The sequence below is a fragment of the Neodiprion virginianus genome, chromosome 2 (genome assembly GCF_021901495.1).
Source record: "Neodiprion virginianus isolate iyNeoVirg1 chromosome 2, iyNeoVirg1.1, whole genome shotgun sequence".
NCBI lineage: Eukaryota > Metazoa > Arthropoda > Insecta > Hymenoptera > Diprionidae > Neodiprion > Neodiprion virginianus.
Window position 1 is genome coordinate 13,843,849 of NC_060878.1, and position 15,942 is coordinate 13,859,790.

The 15,942-nt window shown below is 38.7% G+C and overlaps 1 protein-coding gene across 2 annotated transcripts; it reads right to left on the reverse strand.

Moving 5' to 3' along the window:
- Window positions 1–191: 191 nt before the first annotated feature.
- Window positions 192–15,641, reverse strand: LOC124298099 (diuretic hormone 44). 2 transcript variants are annotated; one of them, XM_046749699.1, is made up of 5 exons: window positions 15,485–15,641; window positions 15,276–15,370; window positions 3,087–3,263; window positions 1,675–2,103; window positions 192–1,228 (listed from the first exon to the last, which is right to left on the reverse strand). In XM_046749699.1, the coding sequence occupies exons 3-5, from the start codon at window positions 3,222–3,224 to the stop codon at window positions 1,202–1,204; spliced, it is 594 nt and encodes a 197-aa protein (XP_046605655.1). In that variant the 5' UTR covers window positions 3,225–3,263; window positions 15,276–15,370; window positions 15,485–15,641; the 3' UTR covers window positions 192–1,201. The 2 variants fall into 2 exon arrangements, with proteins under 2 accessions (XP_046605655.1, XP_046605654.1); XM_046749698.1 differs by having other exon boundaries at window positions 15,276–15,641.
- Window positions 15,642–15,942: the final 301 nt, after the last annotated feature.

Here is a 15,942-nt window from a genome sequence, read left to right on the forward strand (position 1 = left end):
TCTACGTCGTTTGGTGCAGCTATGGGTCAGTCGTTCAAAGTATTATTATATAAACTATACAGTCACTGAATTGCGTAAAAATTGATTCTGCTGCGTTACTTACCTCGTTCAACTCGCCTATCGATATGATTGAAAGCAATTATAGAGGGCTGGGGCTGTTTGGGCATGGATATTCTCATACTTTTATTCTAAAAACAAAATTTATTACAAATAAATTTAATTTGATTGGATTTAGTAAATAGGTACTGGAAATCAATGGTCTTTACATACGTGTAACAATAAATAAAGCGTTCTTTCGTGGCAAAAAATAAATAGTCTATATCTCTAAAATAAATAGTATAAATATTCTTAAATAATTCAGATATATCCGTATATAACATACATTTTTGTGTTTCTCTGCGCATGCTTATGTGAATGCCGTCGTGTCTAGATGTGCGTGTATACGTGTCCGTTTTGTGTCAACATATGCGAAGCTACAGTAATATATATGTTATACATCTTTATTATATATGGAAGGAAATAAATGTTGTAAAATTGGTACTCTATTCTTATCGGCACAAGTAATGCTCGTAATATGTGGTAGACAAGGTTTAATAATTATTATATATCTCGTATATTATAATGTATTTTATATTTCTCCTGATGTGTCTTCTTGTGTTTCATATCATATATGTTCTATATATCACTAACATCGATGCACAAAGAGTGTCTCATAAGCATTTTCAAATTTCCCAATGATTCTCTTTCTATGATAAATAGTACGACTGCATAATCTGTTCTTACGTTTCCCTACAATACACTTGGATCGGAAAATTCGTTTAGAAAAATCTCAATGCATAATACTGTTTGTTTGCCCCATCATTAATATTTTGTAATTTAAGAAAATAAATAAATAAATAAACAAATGAATAAATAAATAATTACATACATAAATATGGCACTTACCACACAGTAAGTATGACATTTATAATCTTTCACATACTTCAGGGACGATTAATTGTATATAACTTATTATCTTTATATTATTTTGTACTGAAAGAGTAACTGGCAAACATGTAACTCTATATTTTTCTATATAGATTAATGGAATATTATAAATGATACTACGTTAATGGCAACATCTAAACTGTACCGAGTGAGAGCTACATAAAAAGCGAAGCTGTCATTCAGTTATCTTTCTTCGAGATTGTGGAATAAATGATTACAACAGGCTTAATTCACTGCCCATCTGTAATAGAAAAATCCAGCATAAGTTTCATTCCATGTTTATTCCATCACACACATAGAGCTTATAGAAACTCAACGTCCACACATACTGAGAGGAAATGATGTAACTTTTACCTAGCCGATTGAGCATCCAACTGCGCGCGCGCGAAATTTGTCATCTTTTTATGCAGGATGGCCACCTCAAGTTTTATTAAGATGCGAAATTCTTTAGGCTAGACAGATATTGAAGAGTTGATGTAAGCTTATAAGTTACCCTTTAAGGAAGGTGAGTTTGAAGTCTCCTACTCCGTTTCGAGTAAGTTGCCTCTCCTGCTTTGCAGACTAGAATATTGCCGCAATATGATCTCGTTGACCAATAGAGTATAATAATTATTTTGCGCACGCACAGTCGACCAATCAGTCTGTTAAAATTCACCGTTTCCTTTCTTTCTATCATCCAGCACTTACTCTTCGCGTTTGGTCGGATTCTGATTCCTGCAAAGCTTCCCAAGCCTGTTGCCTTTCCGTGCCTCTGTCGGAGGCAAGATGCTGCCGGTGTTGCTGACCTGAGCGATCTTCGGGTGCAAGATCAGTTTCAGGAATGCGATAGGAGTAGAGAAAATCATCTGCCTTTGAGGACATGAAGCCGGCCGGATCGGAATCTTCGTTCGAGTTCAGTTGGACTGCGTCGGTGATCGCGCGTTTTCCAATCGACTGCATGATTCGTCTATTTGCGTCGACCTGTTTCTGGTTCTGGCGCATCTTCCTGCGCGTCAATTCGAGGATTACACGCTCTCTCAGAACGTCCAGAGGATTCACTATCGACAGGGAACCCAGCCTCTTGATGCGCGCTGCTCCGACACTTCGTCCTGAATCCGATTCACCCAAATCCGCCTCCTGAAACATTTGTCAGTGCTCTCTCAGCTTATGCTCGCTATTGCCCCTCGACTTACGTTAGATGTACCATTTGGGGCTACCTTCACGAAATTCTACATTTACCTCACTGACTTTTAACCTCTTTAATTATACTAGATTCATAACTTAAGCCCGACTTTGACTACGTTTTTAATACTTGGTACAGTGTGTTACTTGAAATTTGGTATTCACGAAGATCAGAACACCTGTACCATTTGTGACCGTAACCTCAGACTAAATGTAATGAATATGACCACAAGTCCATTAAACGATGGCCACAACGGGTACAAAGGTGGCCAAAACCAGTACGTATACGCTACTCGATTACTAATTAGTAGGAAAGGGATTGATCGTTTATTTCCGATTACTTTCTTTAGTGACTCGAGTAAATGTTCAGGTATAATTTTTGTTCTCCTTGTTGTCCACAAGAATGTGATATGCATGTAGCATTCAATATCACTTGTGTGCAGAATCGAGTTTGCAACATCAACAAGTGCAAATCTTCATTTCCGCGATTAGCAGAGGATCAAGAGATCAGATCCTCAGGACGTAGACGTCGGATGTAATGGCAGTCAAACCAGATTTTGTGACCGCAATACTAGCTACAAAGACATTACCAGCTACGCTGTATCTCTCTGCTAGGATAACCTGTCTTATCAATCCTTGGGATTGGTGATCGAGAAGAAGGAGGCAATCTATGCACTTAATATTTTGCTTTGCTTCAATGCGGATTATTTCTTCAGTTTAGTTATTCTTTATACGATATAATATCATCGGCGTATCAATGATCCCGTCGAGCAAGAGAATGGTACCATATCCGTTACGCCGTATACATGAGTAAATTGAACGTAAAAATCGATTCTTCGAAATTGATTGTATTAGGTTCGCTCGGTTTCCCGTTACGACATAAAGACAACGCAATATTGAGTGACACTACCGAGTCGGCTGTCGTTACTTCGGCTTACCTCAAGTGCGTGAATTTGGTTAAAGAGGAGCAACTCTGGACGATCGGCCAGCTCGTCTCTTCTTCGATACGTCGATGTTGGGGCGGATTGCACGATGCCGATCACAGAGGCTGCCGCAAGAAAGTTGACTAGAAACATTTTCTGTGTTGGATGATCGCAAACGCCGGAACGGTTAGTCTGCAATAATGAAAGAATTGGTTAGTTCAAACTTGTTTCACTTGCATACTGTTGCAGTACCTACTCAGCGTGTACAGCATAGCGAGTTTTTTCTTTAGTCACTTAAATATGGACGATGCTTTTTTGACATTTTGCAGACATTATTTGCTTATACGCATACAATTACGATAGCGAGAACTTTCGCAGCAATAAATATCCGTCAATTTTTCTTCCATCAATTCCCCATTACCATTCGATTGCTGGGCCTAAGTGACAACTAATAGCCGCTGCAGGAGCAAAACACCAATACCTTCCTCTCTCTCTCTCTCTCGCTCTCCTGCGCTCTCTCTATATTCCACTCTCTCTTTCCGTGTATTCCTTCTCTCTAGTTGCCATGCAGCGTTTACTTCCCACTCACGATTACGCGTCAATAATCGCGAGTCTCGTACTACACGAATTGCACATGAAGGTTTGTAACAGTACAATTTAGACAATTAGTCAGACTCCCCCTGCGGTGCACAAGAGCTTAGTTCTCTTTAAATGTTTGAAAAAAAAAAAAAAACAATGAAGACTTCAATTTGAAGAGACGAAACCGCGACCATGAGTTGAAAAACTTGTACTATCAACAATTACATGCAATACAGGGCAATTGTCAAAGAGTTGGGCAAATTTCATACCGTGGCAAGTCGGTAAAGTCATGAAATAAATATAAAAAGAGTCCTAACTTTTGGGGAACGTTACTGTGACATACTAATATCACAAAAATCGAACGTCGATTACGGACATTTCACGTTATGAGGTTCTCTTGAGCGTAGAAACTCCTTAATCTCGCACGAGGTACTCTGGAAAAATAATAAAAGTAAATCGAAATGAAAATTGGGGAAAACGTTATTGGCACGTTGCTCATGTCCTGCAGTAGAGGTATAACAGTGTATAAAGAGTGCGGGATCATTTTTCGGAAAATTTTATTAGCATCGGGACTTGTAGTTTCGGGTCGATGTTCATTCTCGACAAGCTCAACTGCAGACACGGACGGGAATCAAAGGCTTATAAATGAGAAAGGGCAAACAAGCAACAACTGCTTCAACATGAAATTCGAGCAAAGGCCAGCCGTAGTGTAGGAGGCAGTTCTTTGTGCTTCTGCAGGAATGAGGAGCAGGTTGAAGACGGCCGGAGAGTGGCGTTTCTGAAATGACGTTATTCAAATATCGCAGGTGGTTGAGATTTCGAAACTCTCGCGATGCTCAGGAAATACCTCACCCTGCAAACCCACCCGTCCGCCTGTTTAGCGTCGTTCGTTCATCCACATCCATCACGCCCCCCTCCATCCGCAAGATGAGCAAACTCACAATCATCACGCTATAGCGCAATTCTCCCTCCCCGAGTCCACCACAACTATGTCTACAATCTTTGTGCCCACCTCAACTTCATTAGTCTCAAGTTTCGTGGGCACTTTCATCACTGACAGGAAACCCTGACGATGTACATTATACTTTATGTTTGATATTTGGATTCGCAGTGTACACTATACTATGCAAATTACATTAATCAATTCGAAAATCGAATCGAATAATCGAGTAAATACAACATTTCGTATTATTCCAGTAACTGATACATAATTCAATTTATTCAATTTATTCGGATAAAACCTAGAAATCTCCATTTTATATTTCTTGATTCAAAAGTACCTAGTCAATTGAAAGGTGTAGCTGCCAAAATTATTGTTGATAGGAAAATAACTGCATTATTTTTAAAGTAATGAAAAAATTTTTATTTGAAAAACAAATAAATGCGAATTTAATTGAAGAAGTTCAGATATTAGAGAAATCATACTAAAATAATAATTAACTCAAACAAAAAAAAAAAAAAACGTAGAATTTCCGCATATGCGAGATTCCAACATCGTTCGCATATTTTGTAACAGATATATGTAAAATAAGATTCGAAAATTCGCGGTTTCGAGAACATGATTCAAGAAATTCGGATAATTTAATTCGTATCGGATTGCTCGTGGTTTCGAATTATTCGCATATCCCTAATTTGTATGAAAATTCAGTTCATTTCGCTCGGTATTTCAGATCACCGGGGATCGATCTTTTCACGGAACTCGCTCTTTTTGGTATAGCTTGCAAGTTCGGTTCTTGAAACCGCAATAACTTGTCAAGGGTTCGTGGAGAAACGAAATTCATCCTACCTATATCATCGTTGAATTTCTCGACGAAAATTAGTGCCATAAACTTCTACCCGTTTTTCAATTAACGTTTTACCACCCTTTGGGACAATTATATTTCGGTCCTACACAGGTTTATTGTGTACGTATATATATGTACATACATAGGTATACGGCTACCGGGGAGAACTCGATGTTGAACTAATTAACGAATGCCATAACGAACAACACGACGGAGTGGCACTTATTGTTAGATTTGTGTTGGTATTATATACATCGATGTGACTTCGATCGCGTCAAGTGAAACTTGGGGAAGCCTGAAAATTTATAGGTCAATCAGTATAGCAGAACTTACGAAGGGTCGAATCAGAATAAAAAATTCTTTATTACGTAACCTGTAAATTTCGGTCACGGAAATCTCGGTCGAAGTGTATCGGAAAGCTATAAAATGATGCATTTCTTGCATCGAAACTCTTTCAAATACACACACAACTCGTCAGGGTGAAATGTTGGGATTCTTTATCGAAAATTAATTTCAGTCTTTGCAGATCGGACGTTTCCTACAAGTATGTAATGTGCAGGCTCATGGAGCGGGACCGAGAATTACTGGAATTTTGGCCAGCGAGCCCAAGAACGCCTTTGACGCTGATGTCGGAGACGTGAGATAAATTTACTGTTCCTGGAGTGAAATGATGAAATTTCAAAATTCCCAAAATTTTGCACCATATCCTCAGGGTTGATGTCGTTAAAGCCACCTACGTACCGCGACCAACTTGTTATCGCTTTGATCTCGACGCTGCGCTGTCACAAAAGGTTGTCTGAGAAATTTCATGACTATCAACCGTTTTCACAAAGAAATTAAAATTTGTTATCATTATTTTCTTTCATTATTATACACGTCGACCTGCGGGTGCGCCTATTCGTTCGTATTTCATCAGCAGACTATATCGGACAAACGATTACCGAAAACATAGTTATCCGCCTATTCAAAAATAAATTGACAAGGAGTTTTGTAATTCCTTTTGATCGGACTACTGACAACTAAACTTATTATCTCTTGACCATTACGCATGAGCCCCGAGTATTTCGACTTTGCTGACTGAATGATGCTTCGATGAAGAAGCACGGGTGAGCTCGACTGTGTTACACTTTGGTTTGGGACATAATTATACATACATAATGGCCATGAACGCGGTGCAGATGAAAAGGAGTATAAATGAAATGAAACTACGTACATAAATGCACCGGCTTCGATATAAATGTAATTGACAAGTGTACCGTGACGAGGCTAAAAATGAAAAAAAATTGCACCGTTATTCAAATTCGTGTAAATAACGGGTTCATGGTACTGCACTTGGTCGTGTTATTAGGTGTAAAATATGACTAAAGTGAGCCGAGTCGTTGCTCCAAGTTGTTATTTGTATTAGTTCTTGGCTTGTAGGGTCAATGTGTGCATTTGCACTCCGAGTGGCACCGTCGCGTTAATCCAGGGGAAAGATATTTTCACGGAGGGTGGAGATGCGCCGTTCGGCTTAATTTACCTTGAAGCATTGCACGGGCGCGTCGCATCAAATCCTGCACCAAATGGTTCGTCCTTTAAAACGTTTGGAATATGTTCCAATCACCGAGGATCTCCGAAATAATCCGGACATCGAAGCTTAAATTTGGATTATTAATTCCCAAACACATGTACCCAACTCAATTAGAGTTGATTGTTAAGCTTATGGTAGCTGCTCACCGTATTCCCTGTTTCAACAACGTTTCAAACCACTAGCTGACCTCGTTTCCGCCGAAAACATGGCACGTTCTTCGTCGAATTTTCGAATCAGATCACGGGAGAAAATATTTCCACACTTTCGTATTTCGGCTCACCGCGATTAATTGGGAACGCTAGATCATGCCGTGAATCCGTCCGACGACCGCAAAATCCACGCTGTATGAAATATCGTTCAAATTTTTTCTCGCGTGCAGTATGCAAAAAGTTTGAATTTAATTCGAAACTGAAACACATCGGCACACGCAAGTAGAAATATTGCCTGTGAAATTATAAACTTTGTTATTGCTGGGAAAATTACGTCAACTTATGGAGAAAAACTGCAGCTAATTCATTTCTCTGCTTACTACAGACTATGTACTCAGAAATTGGGAATGTAGCAGTGGTTAACAACTTGTCTCGGCCAAAGTTGCAAGTCAGAATTGCTAAATTCAAGAATGGCGAGATTTTAGAATGACGTACTATTCCAAGGCTGCACAGGAACATCTTGGCGCGTCAGGAGTTTTCAGTTCGTTAGAGTATACTTTAATTATCCGTATAATTGCGCGCCGAGAAATCAGGGCGAAAAGTCGCGCGTTGCCTACTTTAAGCTTATACATCCGGCGGGTTTACGGGTTTTCGCTTCCACGTACCGGTATCGTCTGCAGTTCGGAGGATAAAATGTGCACATAACGTATTCGTGCAAGATTGAACTCGGGCAATAAAGCAACAAAGACCCTTTTAATACACCGACGTTACGCCGTGTATCAACGCCGTGTGAATTACTTTTCCGGATAATCCAAAGCCGCCGGCGTCACGATGCCAATTCTCGCTTAAACCTCCAGAGATGGTTATTTTTGTCTGATTTTCTTTATCCACCTTGTTATATCAGCCAATATAATAAGTATGATAATGTTTACGCTGCAACGCTGGACACGACAAAGGATTTCTTTACACGGAACAAACTTTGCAGTTATTCTGGCCTCCTTCATTCAACTCTGTCAACATGTACATGCTGCGTCGTAACTTCAGAGACTTTATACCTATGCATATTGTTTTCATATACGTGCATCGACTGACACAAGCCAAGAGCTTGCTGCTGACGATGACAGACTTCCGCGCGCTGCATTACTGGATCTTTGGTCGTTAGGTGCAGCTTCTCTGCCTCTTGCGATCACCGCGAGATGCTGCCTTTCTCGCGACAAAAGTAACCTTGTGAATCATTCATGTGTGAGCCCGTACCGCAGTAATGCCAACTTTTCAAGAAACTGTGTTGTACGTAAGAAAGTTGGAGTCCTTTCCAAGAAAAATAAAAACTTCGTTACCTTATCAAGTGACAAATTAGTCTTTTAGGCCCCAGAGTCTGATGGAAGTCTTAATAATCTTTAACGAAATGTCAAGAGTGATGCAGAAATCGAATCAACAGACTAGATATCAACCTTTTGGCGAAGCTCCTGAAAACATATGCACCGCTTACGTAGCGTATGCAACTTGCAAACGTACTTATTTTACAAGTTGGTGGTCCTAGATATTGAAGATAAAAACATATTATATAAATAAAAGTTTCCTAATATCTGTATACTTAGAATTCAGATTGTAGTATATAAATCTGTCTGTGTTACCTCGTTCAGTAATTATCATTACATATATTTTCTAGAAAAATTGTCCATGTTATTTATATAAAGGAAAAATGAAATATATTATGTATTCCTGTATTTATTCAGTTTCAATACCGTTAAACATCAATCTTGAGAAATGTAGAGTTATTGTGGTGCCACCTAAATAAGAAATCTAAAGGATTGTTTTGATGCTACTTAAAGAAATATTCGTATTATAGGTTGGCAACGCTGTACGCCAGTCTGGTATTCATTTACACTGTAGCCAACTCCGTACAAATATCTCTAGGTTTGAAAAATTAGGAATTCGTTTAATCTTTTAAGACACCGATGTGAGTCAAAGAAAAAAATTTGCACAACGCTTCTCTCTGTCAAAATAAGTAATTCGAAAAATTATTACTTTATGAGTATTCAGTCTTTTAATTAATTGTAACTGAAAAAAATAACTTTTTTATGAACAAACTTCTGGTCTGCAAACAAAATCTTATTATTTTATTATTCGAATCGATGAACACAATCAAAACAAAATCCATTTTCCCAACGTCCTGATACTACCTATCAGGTGGCGATTGCAATTTACGAATGCTCTTATCTACGCTCATCGTCAAAATGTTAGGGTTTGATACAGTAACACGGTAGGCTAATTTTATCGGTTGAATGGTTCGCGTGTTTAACTAATCTTATCAATAACGCCACGGGGAAAGACATTTAAAATTTTCATTTAATTTTTGGTAGGCTATCGGTTTCAGTACAATACACCCTATTTGACATGGGTATATTACGACAAAATATGTCGGGCTATTTTATCCAGCAAAGCCCCAAGTTTTCAGTGTATTTATGAACCGTATAAACTAATCAAAAAATTATTTCAAGCTTTCAAGAATCGAGTATTAGTCGACAAAATTGCGCGTCAAAAAGACCGATTATGCAAAAAACGCTAAGGAATTCCTCATGCATCGCAAACCAAAGTCGTCCATGACAAAAAGTCAGGGATTATTGATGCAGATGTTGTATCTGACGTTCTACCGGTATAAGAATCGAAAAGCCTCGACTACCAAGCAAGATTGGATCACTATTGTGCGAGAAAAGTTTCCCCACAACTCACAAATACCGGGGAATATTTACCCGTATATACCTATGGAGGACGGTAAGCAAGCGCGACTGCATAGGTATAAGGTATATCAATATTGAACTCGCATTTATAACGCATCGGTTTGCTTCCATCATTTTCCCGCATTATTGTGTTGCATTGCGTCATGCACGAGGAGCTCACGGGGAATAATAAAAATACTTCCGCTTGTATACATATATATTGCATTCACATAGGAGAAATACATTCGTATCTCTTATCCTCGAGAAATAAGCTTTGCTCTCCGTTCATGCATGGGGACATATTACTCGAAGGGAGAAATTTAAAAAAGATATTTTCTTCTGCACGTTTAGTAACAAAACGCTCCTGAAACATATATTTATGTTCTTTATCGATCAGTCATATCTATGAAAATTATTTACACTAAAATACGACACCGTCCAACCGGCCACTGATCTACAATTTATCAACTTCAAAAGTTATTGCGTGACAGGTGAATACATTCAAAGACATTATCATGTGATTTGCATGGTTGGTTCAGATTTCTGAAGTTCGCGTAATCAGTCGAACCAAAAGTTGGTAAGATATAATCGATGATATGCAGTGGAAAAAAAGTAAAAAAAATTGAGTAAAAATATCAGAATTAAGAGTTCAATTCTTTTTTCAATCCGACATTAATATATCCGATGCGATGTATATTTATTTGATACAAATATATGATATACCATGTATATAACTAGCTCCGTATCGAAATAAATCAATTTGTTCGTTGGGCGTACAATTGCTGGGTTATCCAGCTAACTTGATCGACGAACTAATAAAATGAATCAAGCTACGTATTCCTCGTCAATTGGCTTTGGATACGATTTGAAATTGGTCGTACTAAAAGCCCCTTTGAAAGTAACGGTGAATTACCGATTCAAGCTGCCCACCAAGAGAAAAAGATTGAGTTTGAACAAATAAATTATAATTATCTGCAGGTGGATAATTTTCTTGAAAGAAAATACTGGGACGGCCGGTGTTGTTTGGTTAGAATCAGTAAAAGTATTCAACTGAATTACGCCAAATGAATCACTCAAAGCATTTAAATTATGTTCTTAATTAATGAGCCCGTAGCGTCTATTTTTTTTCACTTTCTCTCTCAAAAAAACCGACTTCGTCAAACATCTTCGTTTTGCACCAAGGTTCTGGACAGATAAATATTTGAATTTCGCGGAAATAAGGGCCTGTGTCAAAGTTTTGAAAATTTATTCATATATTCCTGTAGACAAGAAATTATAATTGACTTGCAAGACACGGACAAATGTTGAAGAAATTTAGGTTTTCGTTGATTCTGGGAAATCATTTATAAAAGATGGACATTTTTCTGCGTTTTTGATAAACATTTCCCCTGATTTTCCAATATCTGCCAACGCGACAGGCCGGGGTATTCTCGCAGGTGGAATTTATTATTTGAGAACTTGATGGAAGGTCGGATTAGCATCGTATCAGGTATTAAACGGATGTGAGTGTCGTGCAGCAGGGAAGAAATCATTTCCATTATCAAGCCACGTGCGATGTATACCATATAACCCAAAGTAATCAATTATTCAAAAATCCCGCCATAATATTGTTTGCAATTATCAACCCATCCGTTCTTGCTCTTGAGCTGAGCCTGACGTTTAATAATTAAAATTCCCAACGCGTCAAAACCAAGGGGCTGTGATCTAACAATTTCTGTCCGGAAATCGGTAATGGCCGTTAAACGACAGTGCCGCAGGACGGTTTTGATCATTCCCATAAAGCACATTGCCGACGCGATGTGATTGAACCGACCCTTGAGCGAATTTTTTCCCCTCCTTGTTCGATATTTTACCGATGTTCAATCACCGTTCTGCAGTTATTCCGCATAATTCTCGATCACGTTATACTCGTCAATTCCCGGTTACTGTATTATACGCGATTAATCAAGTAGACGGGGTATGTCGGTATACTCGAATGAAGAATAACTAGTCGTAATACACGCTTGCCGTACGCAGATGTGCGGGGGTGTCGGATATAAGTAAATCCATGAAGTAATAAATTTTTTCATCACGTGGATAACATCCTTACATATTATATAGGCCAATAAATTTTGTCATATATCACGTATACAAGGGCGTGTTACATACATATACATAATATACGTATATAGCTTCCGTGATGATGGTGATTTCGTTGATAAGAGTCGCGACGGAGAATGACGATAGAGGGATTATCGAAATTTAATAGGTACACACACGGTAGTCGTAATTGCAGTAATATAAGATTAGTGCGACATGAGAAGCAACGGTTTTCACTCTGTTGTAGCACAGATAATTCAAGATGGAAATCGAATCTCCCGGAACCTGCGTCGTCGAGCGTTCAAACGATGGTATAACGCGTTTTATTTGATCGGAAAATTTCCCTACTCCAACGGCACACGATTTAGATTTTATTTTCTTGATTTCCCTTTACGCGACGCGCGGTATTCGTCAAACGACGCGAATCCCTGCGGGTCAACGGAGCATGGTGCGTGAAAATCGAGGGTGAACATTATAATGGTAACATTTTTATTAAACCTGATCTCCTTGGTATACGAATGAAGAAATTGAAATTCTACCGCCTTCAACTCTGTATTTTCAATCAGCGGCGAATCTTTCGAATTTATTTATTTCCCCCAAGTTCTGAAGAAACGAAAAGGGAACAAAACTTTTTTTTTACGATGTTGGCATTGTTAAAGATTTAATTTGACAAAATTGCACCGTTACTGATTACGATCGATATTAATGGTAATATTGAATTGACTAGTGAATAAAAGTTTGTTTCAGTGACTTTGTAAAAAATAATCTTCTGAATAAAACGAACCATCGCTGAGTGAAATCGAAAGAATCTACTAGATTCTCGACTATTTTCAAACGATTTGAAATCAAGCATCGATATTTAAACTTTTGATTGTAATTCTTATATTTGCAAAAAATTCTGCGTAGCTTTTGAATATTATAATCTGATGAATACTCGATGTGTAACAATTTCGTATCGAAATTAATGAAAAGAGTTGTTTTTTTTTTTGTCTAACCAAAGACCAAAGTAGTGATCCGACCCTACGGTACGTATAATTACTGAACTTTTCAATGTTCCGATAAGACGACAACAATGTTATCAAGCAATATTTTCACAATTCGAATGTAGAAATAATTCATTACCCTGAAATAAATTGGCTAATCCGTAGTAGGTTTTTGTGAACCACTGGCGGCATGTTGCACGAGAAAATGACGATGATGTATTTTACATCATCCAGTCGACACTGTAGGTACGGGTTAAAAATGAGGATGGATACGATGGTGGAATATGCAAAAACAAGGAATATTAAATGAATTTTATAATTACGTAAATTGTATAACAATTTAGGATGGACCCGAGTGTAAACCAACTCTGCTGATTTTCTCACGAGTCTTTATACAGCGAGTGTAAATATTTGAATACTGCGAAATACGTTGAGGAGACCTCTTGGTGAAAATGCAAAGGTGTAAAAATACGATACGAAAATCATCCGTCAAGCTGTCCGCCAAACAGAAAACATCTCAAGTTGAAACGCTGCTTGTATGAGAAAATTGCCCCTTGGATGATAGAGAGAAAAAATTGAATAATAAACAAAATTCATTATCATATACCAACATGGAAACAGTCCAGCTATTTGGATATAAATAAAACAACGCTTTACTCGAAGTTATCTTGCGAAATTCACAAGGGGACAATGAAAATGAATGGAAATTCGTGACTAAGTTGACAAGGTGCGAGACTAGCGAAGTCTAACAGCTCGAAAGCGACTCTGGGATGTTTAAGTTTCGAAACTGTGGAAGCTTTGAAATTCTGCTCTCGTTATAATATTTACTCACTTATCTTCGGAACAATTTTGGGAATCTCTTCATTGTCCATTTCGTCCGCACAGGTATAATTATCAACAAAAGAAACCAAATCGTCGAGTTGAAATGTTATTTTGACATTAGTAAGCATTGAAGTGGGGGTAAAATTATATCCTCAATTTATACTTGTTGGAAACATTCAAAACATTGCTTATCAACCTTTCCACTAACCGTTCACGTTTGTTAAAGCGCATTTATTCGACACTAGTTGTAAGAATGTAACAGGCCAATCAATGCTAAAAAAGCACCGAATGGATTCTGGTCTGATCTTGTGAACAAAGTTTTCAGAGTCTGGTAGAATTTCCAAACTACTTTTATCGCGGGAGTGATATTATGCCTTGCGACATTTGGCGGCCATCCGGTGTACTAGTAATGACACATATCTCGTGCTGCATCAATTGCGTGACAAATGATTGATATTTCTACAGTGCATATCCACGAGAAGGATTCAAAACTGAAATCATTTACCGCTGGCAGTTGGGTGAAGGAAAATGCAAACAAAACGAATCAAAGTTCGATAATGATGAAGGCCAGTTCTGCTCGCAAGTTTATTAATTTCGACGTGATGCTGTGGTTACGGAGGTTCATCGGCCGTGAAATACGTTTGCTCCTTGTAATTCAGTCGGTTCAAAAAGAGAACTCAATCTAAGTACGCCAGGAATTTTTTCCATCAAGGAGTCAACATTCGTTAATCGAAAAAATCAATTCGACCAATTCGTTGATGGAAGCAATTGATTACTCAAAAATTTAACTATCCACACAAATACGAGCACGATAAAGTCACTGTTTTGGTATCACCGTCCCCAAAGGTACGAAACTTCCTTAAATTGCCGGGATATCCCTTCGCTACAAGTACATTACGCAGGTTTCGAAAAGGAATGAATAATCACAAAAACCGTCTTAACATCCTTCCTCCAATTTACATTAAATGAATGCGGCACCTAGACGCATTTGGATACCGAGTTAATTAGACCTCCTCACGTCGCGTCGTGGAATTTCCATGTGAATATAATTAACGCTGTCGGGGATTCTTTGCACGTACCGGGCTTCGCTAAAACCCTTATTAAGCTTCCAGATCCTATGGCGTCAAATGTTAATGAGATACAGATGAATGGCTCAAAACCGCCGATCCCCTCGTTTCCCTACCCCCCCCCCCCCCCCCCCCCCCGCCGTTTCCGAAATTGGGCAACGCAGAATTAGTTACCGCGAGTTATCGACATCGTCTGAGGCGGTTCAATTAGTCGTTTCCAATTCCAATTCAAGTAATAAGGTGTTCGCACACGGTGGTTACGTACGGTAACTCCGGGAAGTTCTATACGTCTAAACGTGAACAGAAGTTGACTCGAGTGTAAAGTGGTAAGTGCAGTTCATGAACTATAATACAAAGTTCGAGAGCCATACATAAATATCTATATACATATATATATATAAAATGTATATAATATTGCATACACGCTTATCGAATATCGATAGTTACTTACCTTGAATTTATACCACCTTGTGTATATCTTCCTTAAAAAAGTTTGTTGCAGCAGTTACACTAAATCGACAGCGCGAATTGTGTGCAAGTTTGTATCTTCCGTACGTCAGGTTGGGAAAAAAGAAACGGAAAAGTGAAAAAATTAGTTGCTAAAAAAAGAAACTATATCAACTATAATCACTGAACGTCGAAACTTGATGTGAAATATACTTCAAGGAATTCTATAGCAGGTTGTCTGTCACGCTTCTGATAAATCCTTCTTAAACGCGTCTTCTGTCACTTGGGATTTGAGTTCTGCACCGTTGAATGTACTACCGGCGTATGACGTTCTCGGGGCACCGACGGTGAGCTTTTATAGCCAGGTTGAATCTACGCTACACGCCGGTACGCACTACGGACTAAATATCCCCCTGATCAGAGTTGCCTGCAGGGTGGGGGTGCCGTGGGATTTGCTCTACTCCGCGTGCTCCATTCCACCCCCAACCCCAACCCCAGCCCCCCCCCACCCACCCCCGCCCCGACGTCGCCCCTGACGATTGTTTTTTCTCCGTAGATTCCACCTTTTATGACGTGTTCTGGACATGTAAACGTTGTATACATATATCCATACGTATAGACATTATGGGTAAGCGATGACATCATTGGTTCACCCCGGTGTCGCCATCATC

What these genes read in the sequence shown, in the direction of transcription:
- LOC124298099 (XM_046749699.1), bottom strand. Translation starts at nt 3,224, where the DNA reads ATGTTTCTAGTCAACTTTCTTGCGGCAGCCTCTGTGATCGGCATCGTG. An exon ending in ACCAAATTCACGCACTTGAG is followed by an intron (nt 2,104 to 3,086) that starts GTAAGCCGAAGT and finishes CAAATGTTTCAG; the next exon opens with GAGGCGGATTTGGGTGAATC. An exon ending in AATCCGACCAAACGCGAAGA is followed by an intron (nt 1,229 to 1,674) that starts GTAAGTGCTGGA and finishes TTTCTATTACAG; the next exon opens with ATGGGCAGTGAATTAAGCCT.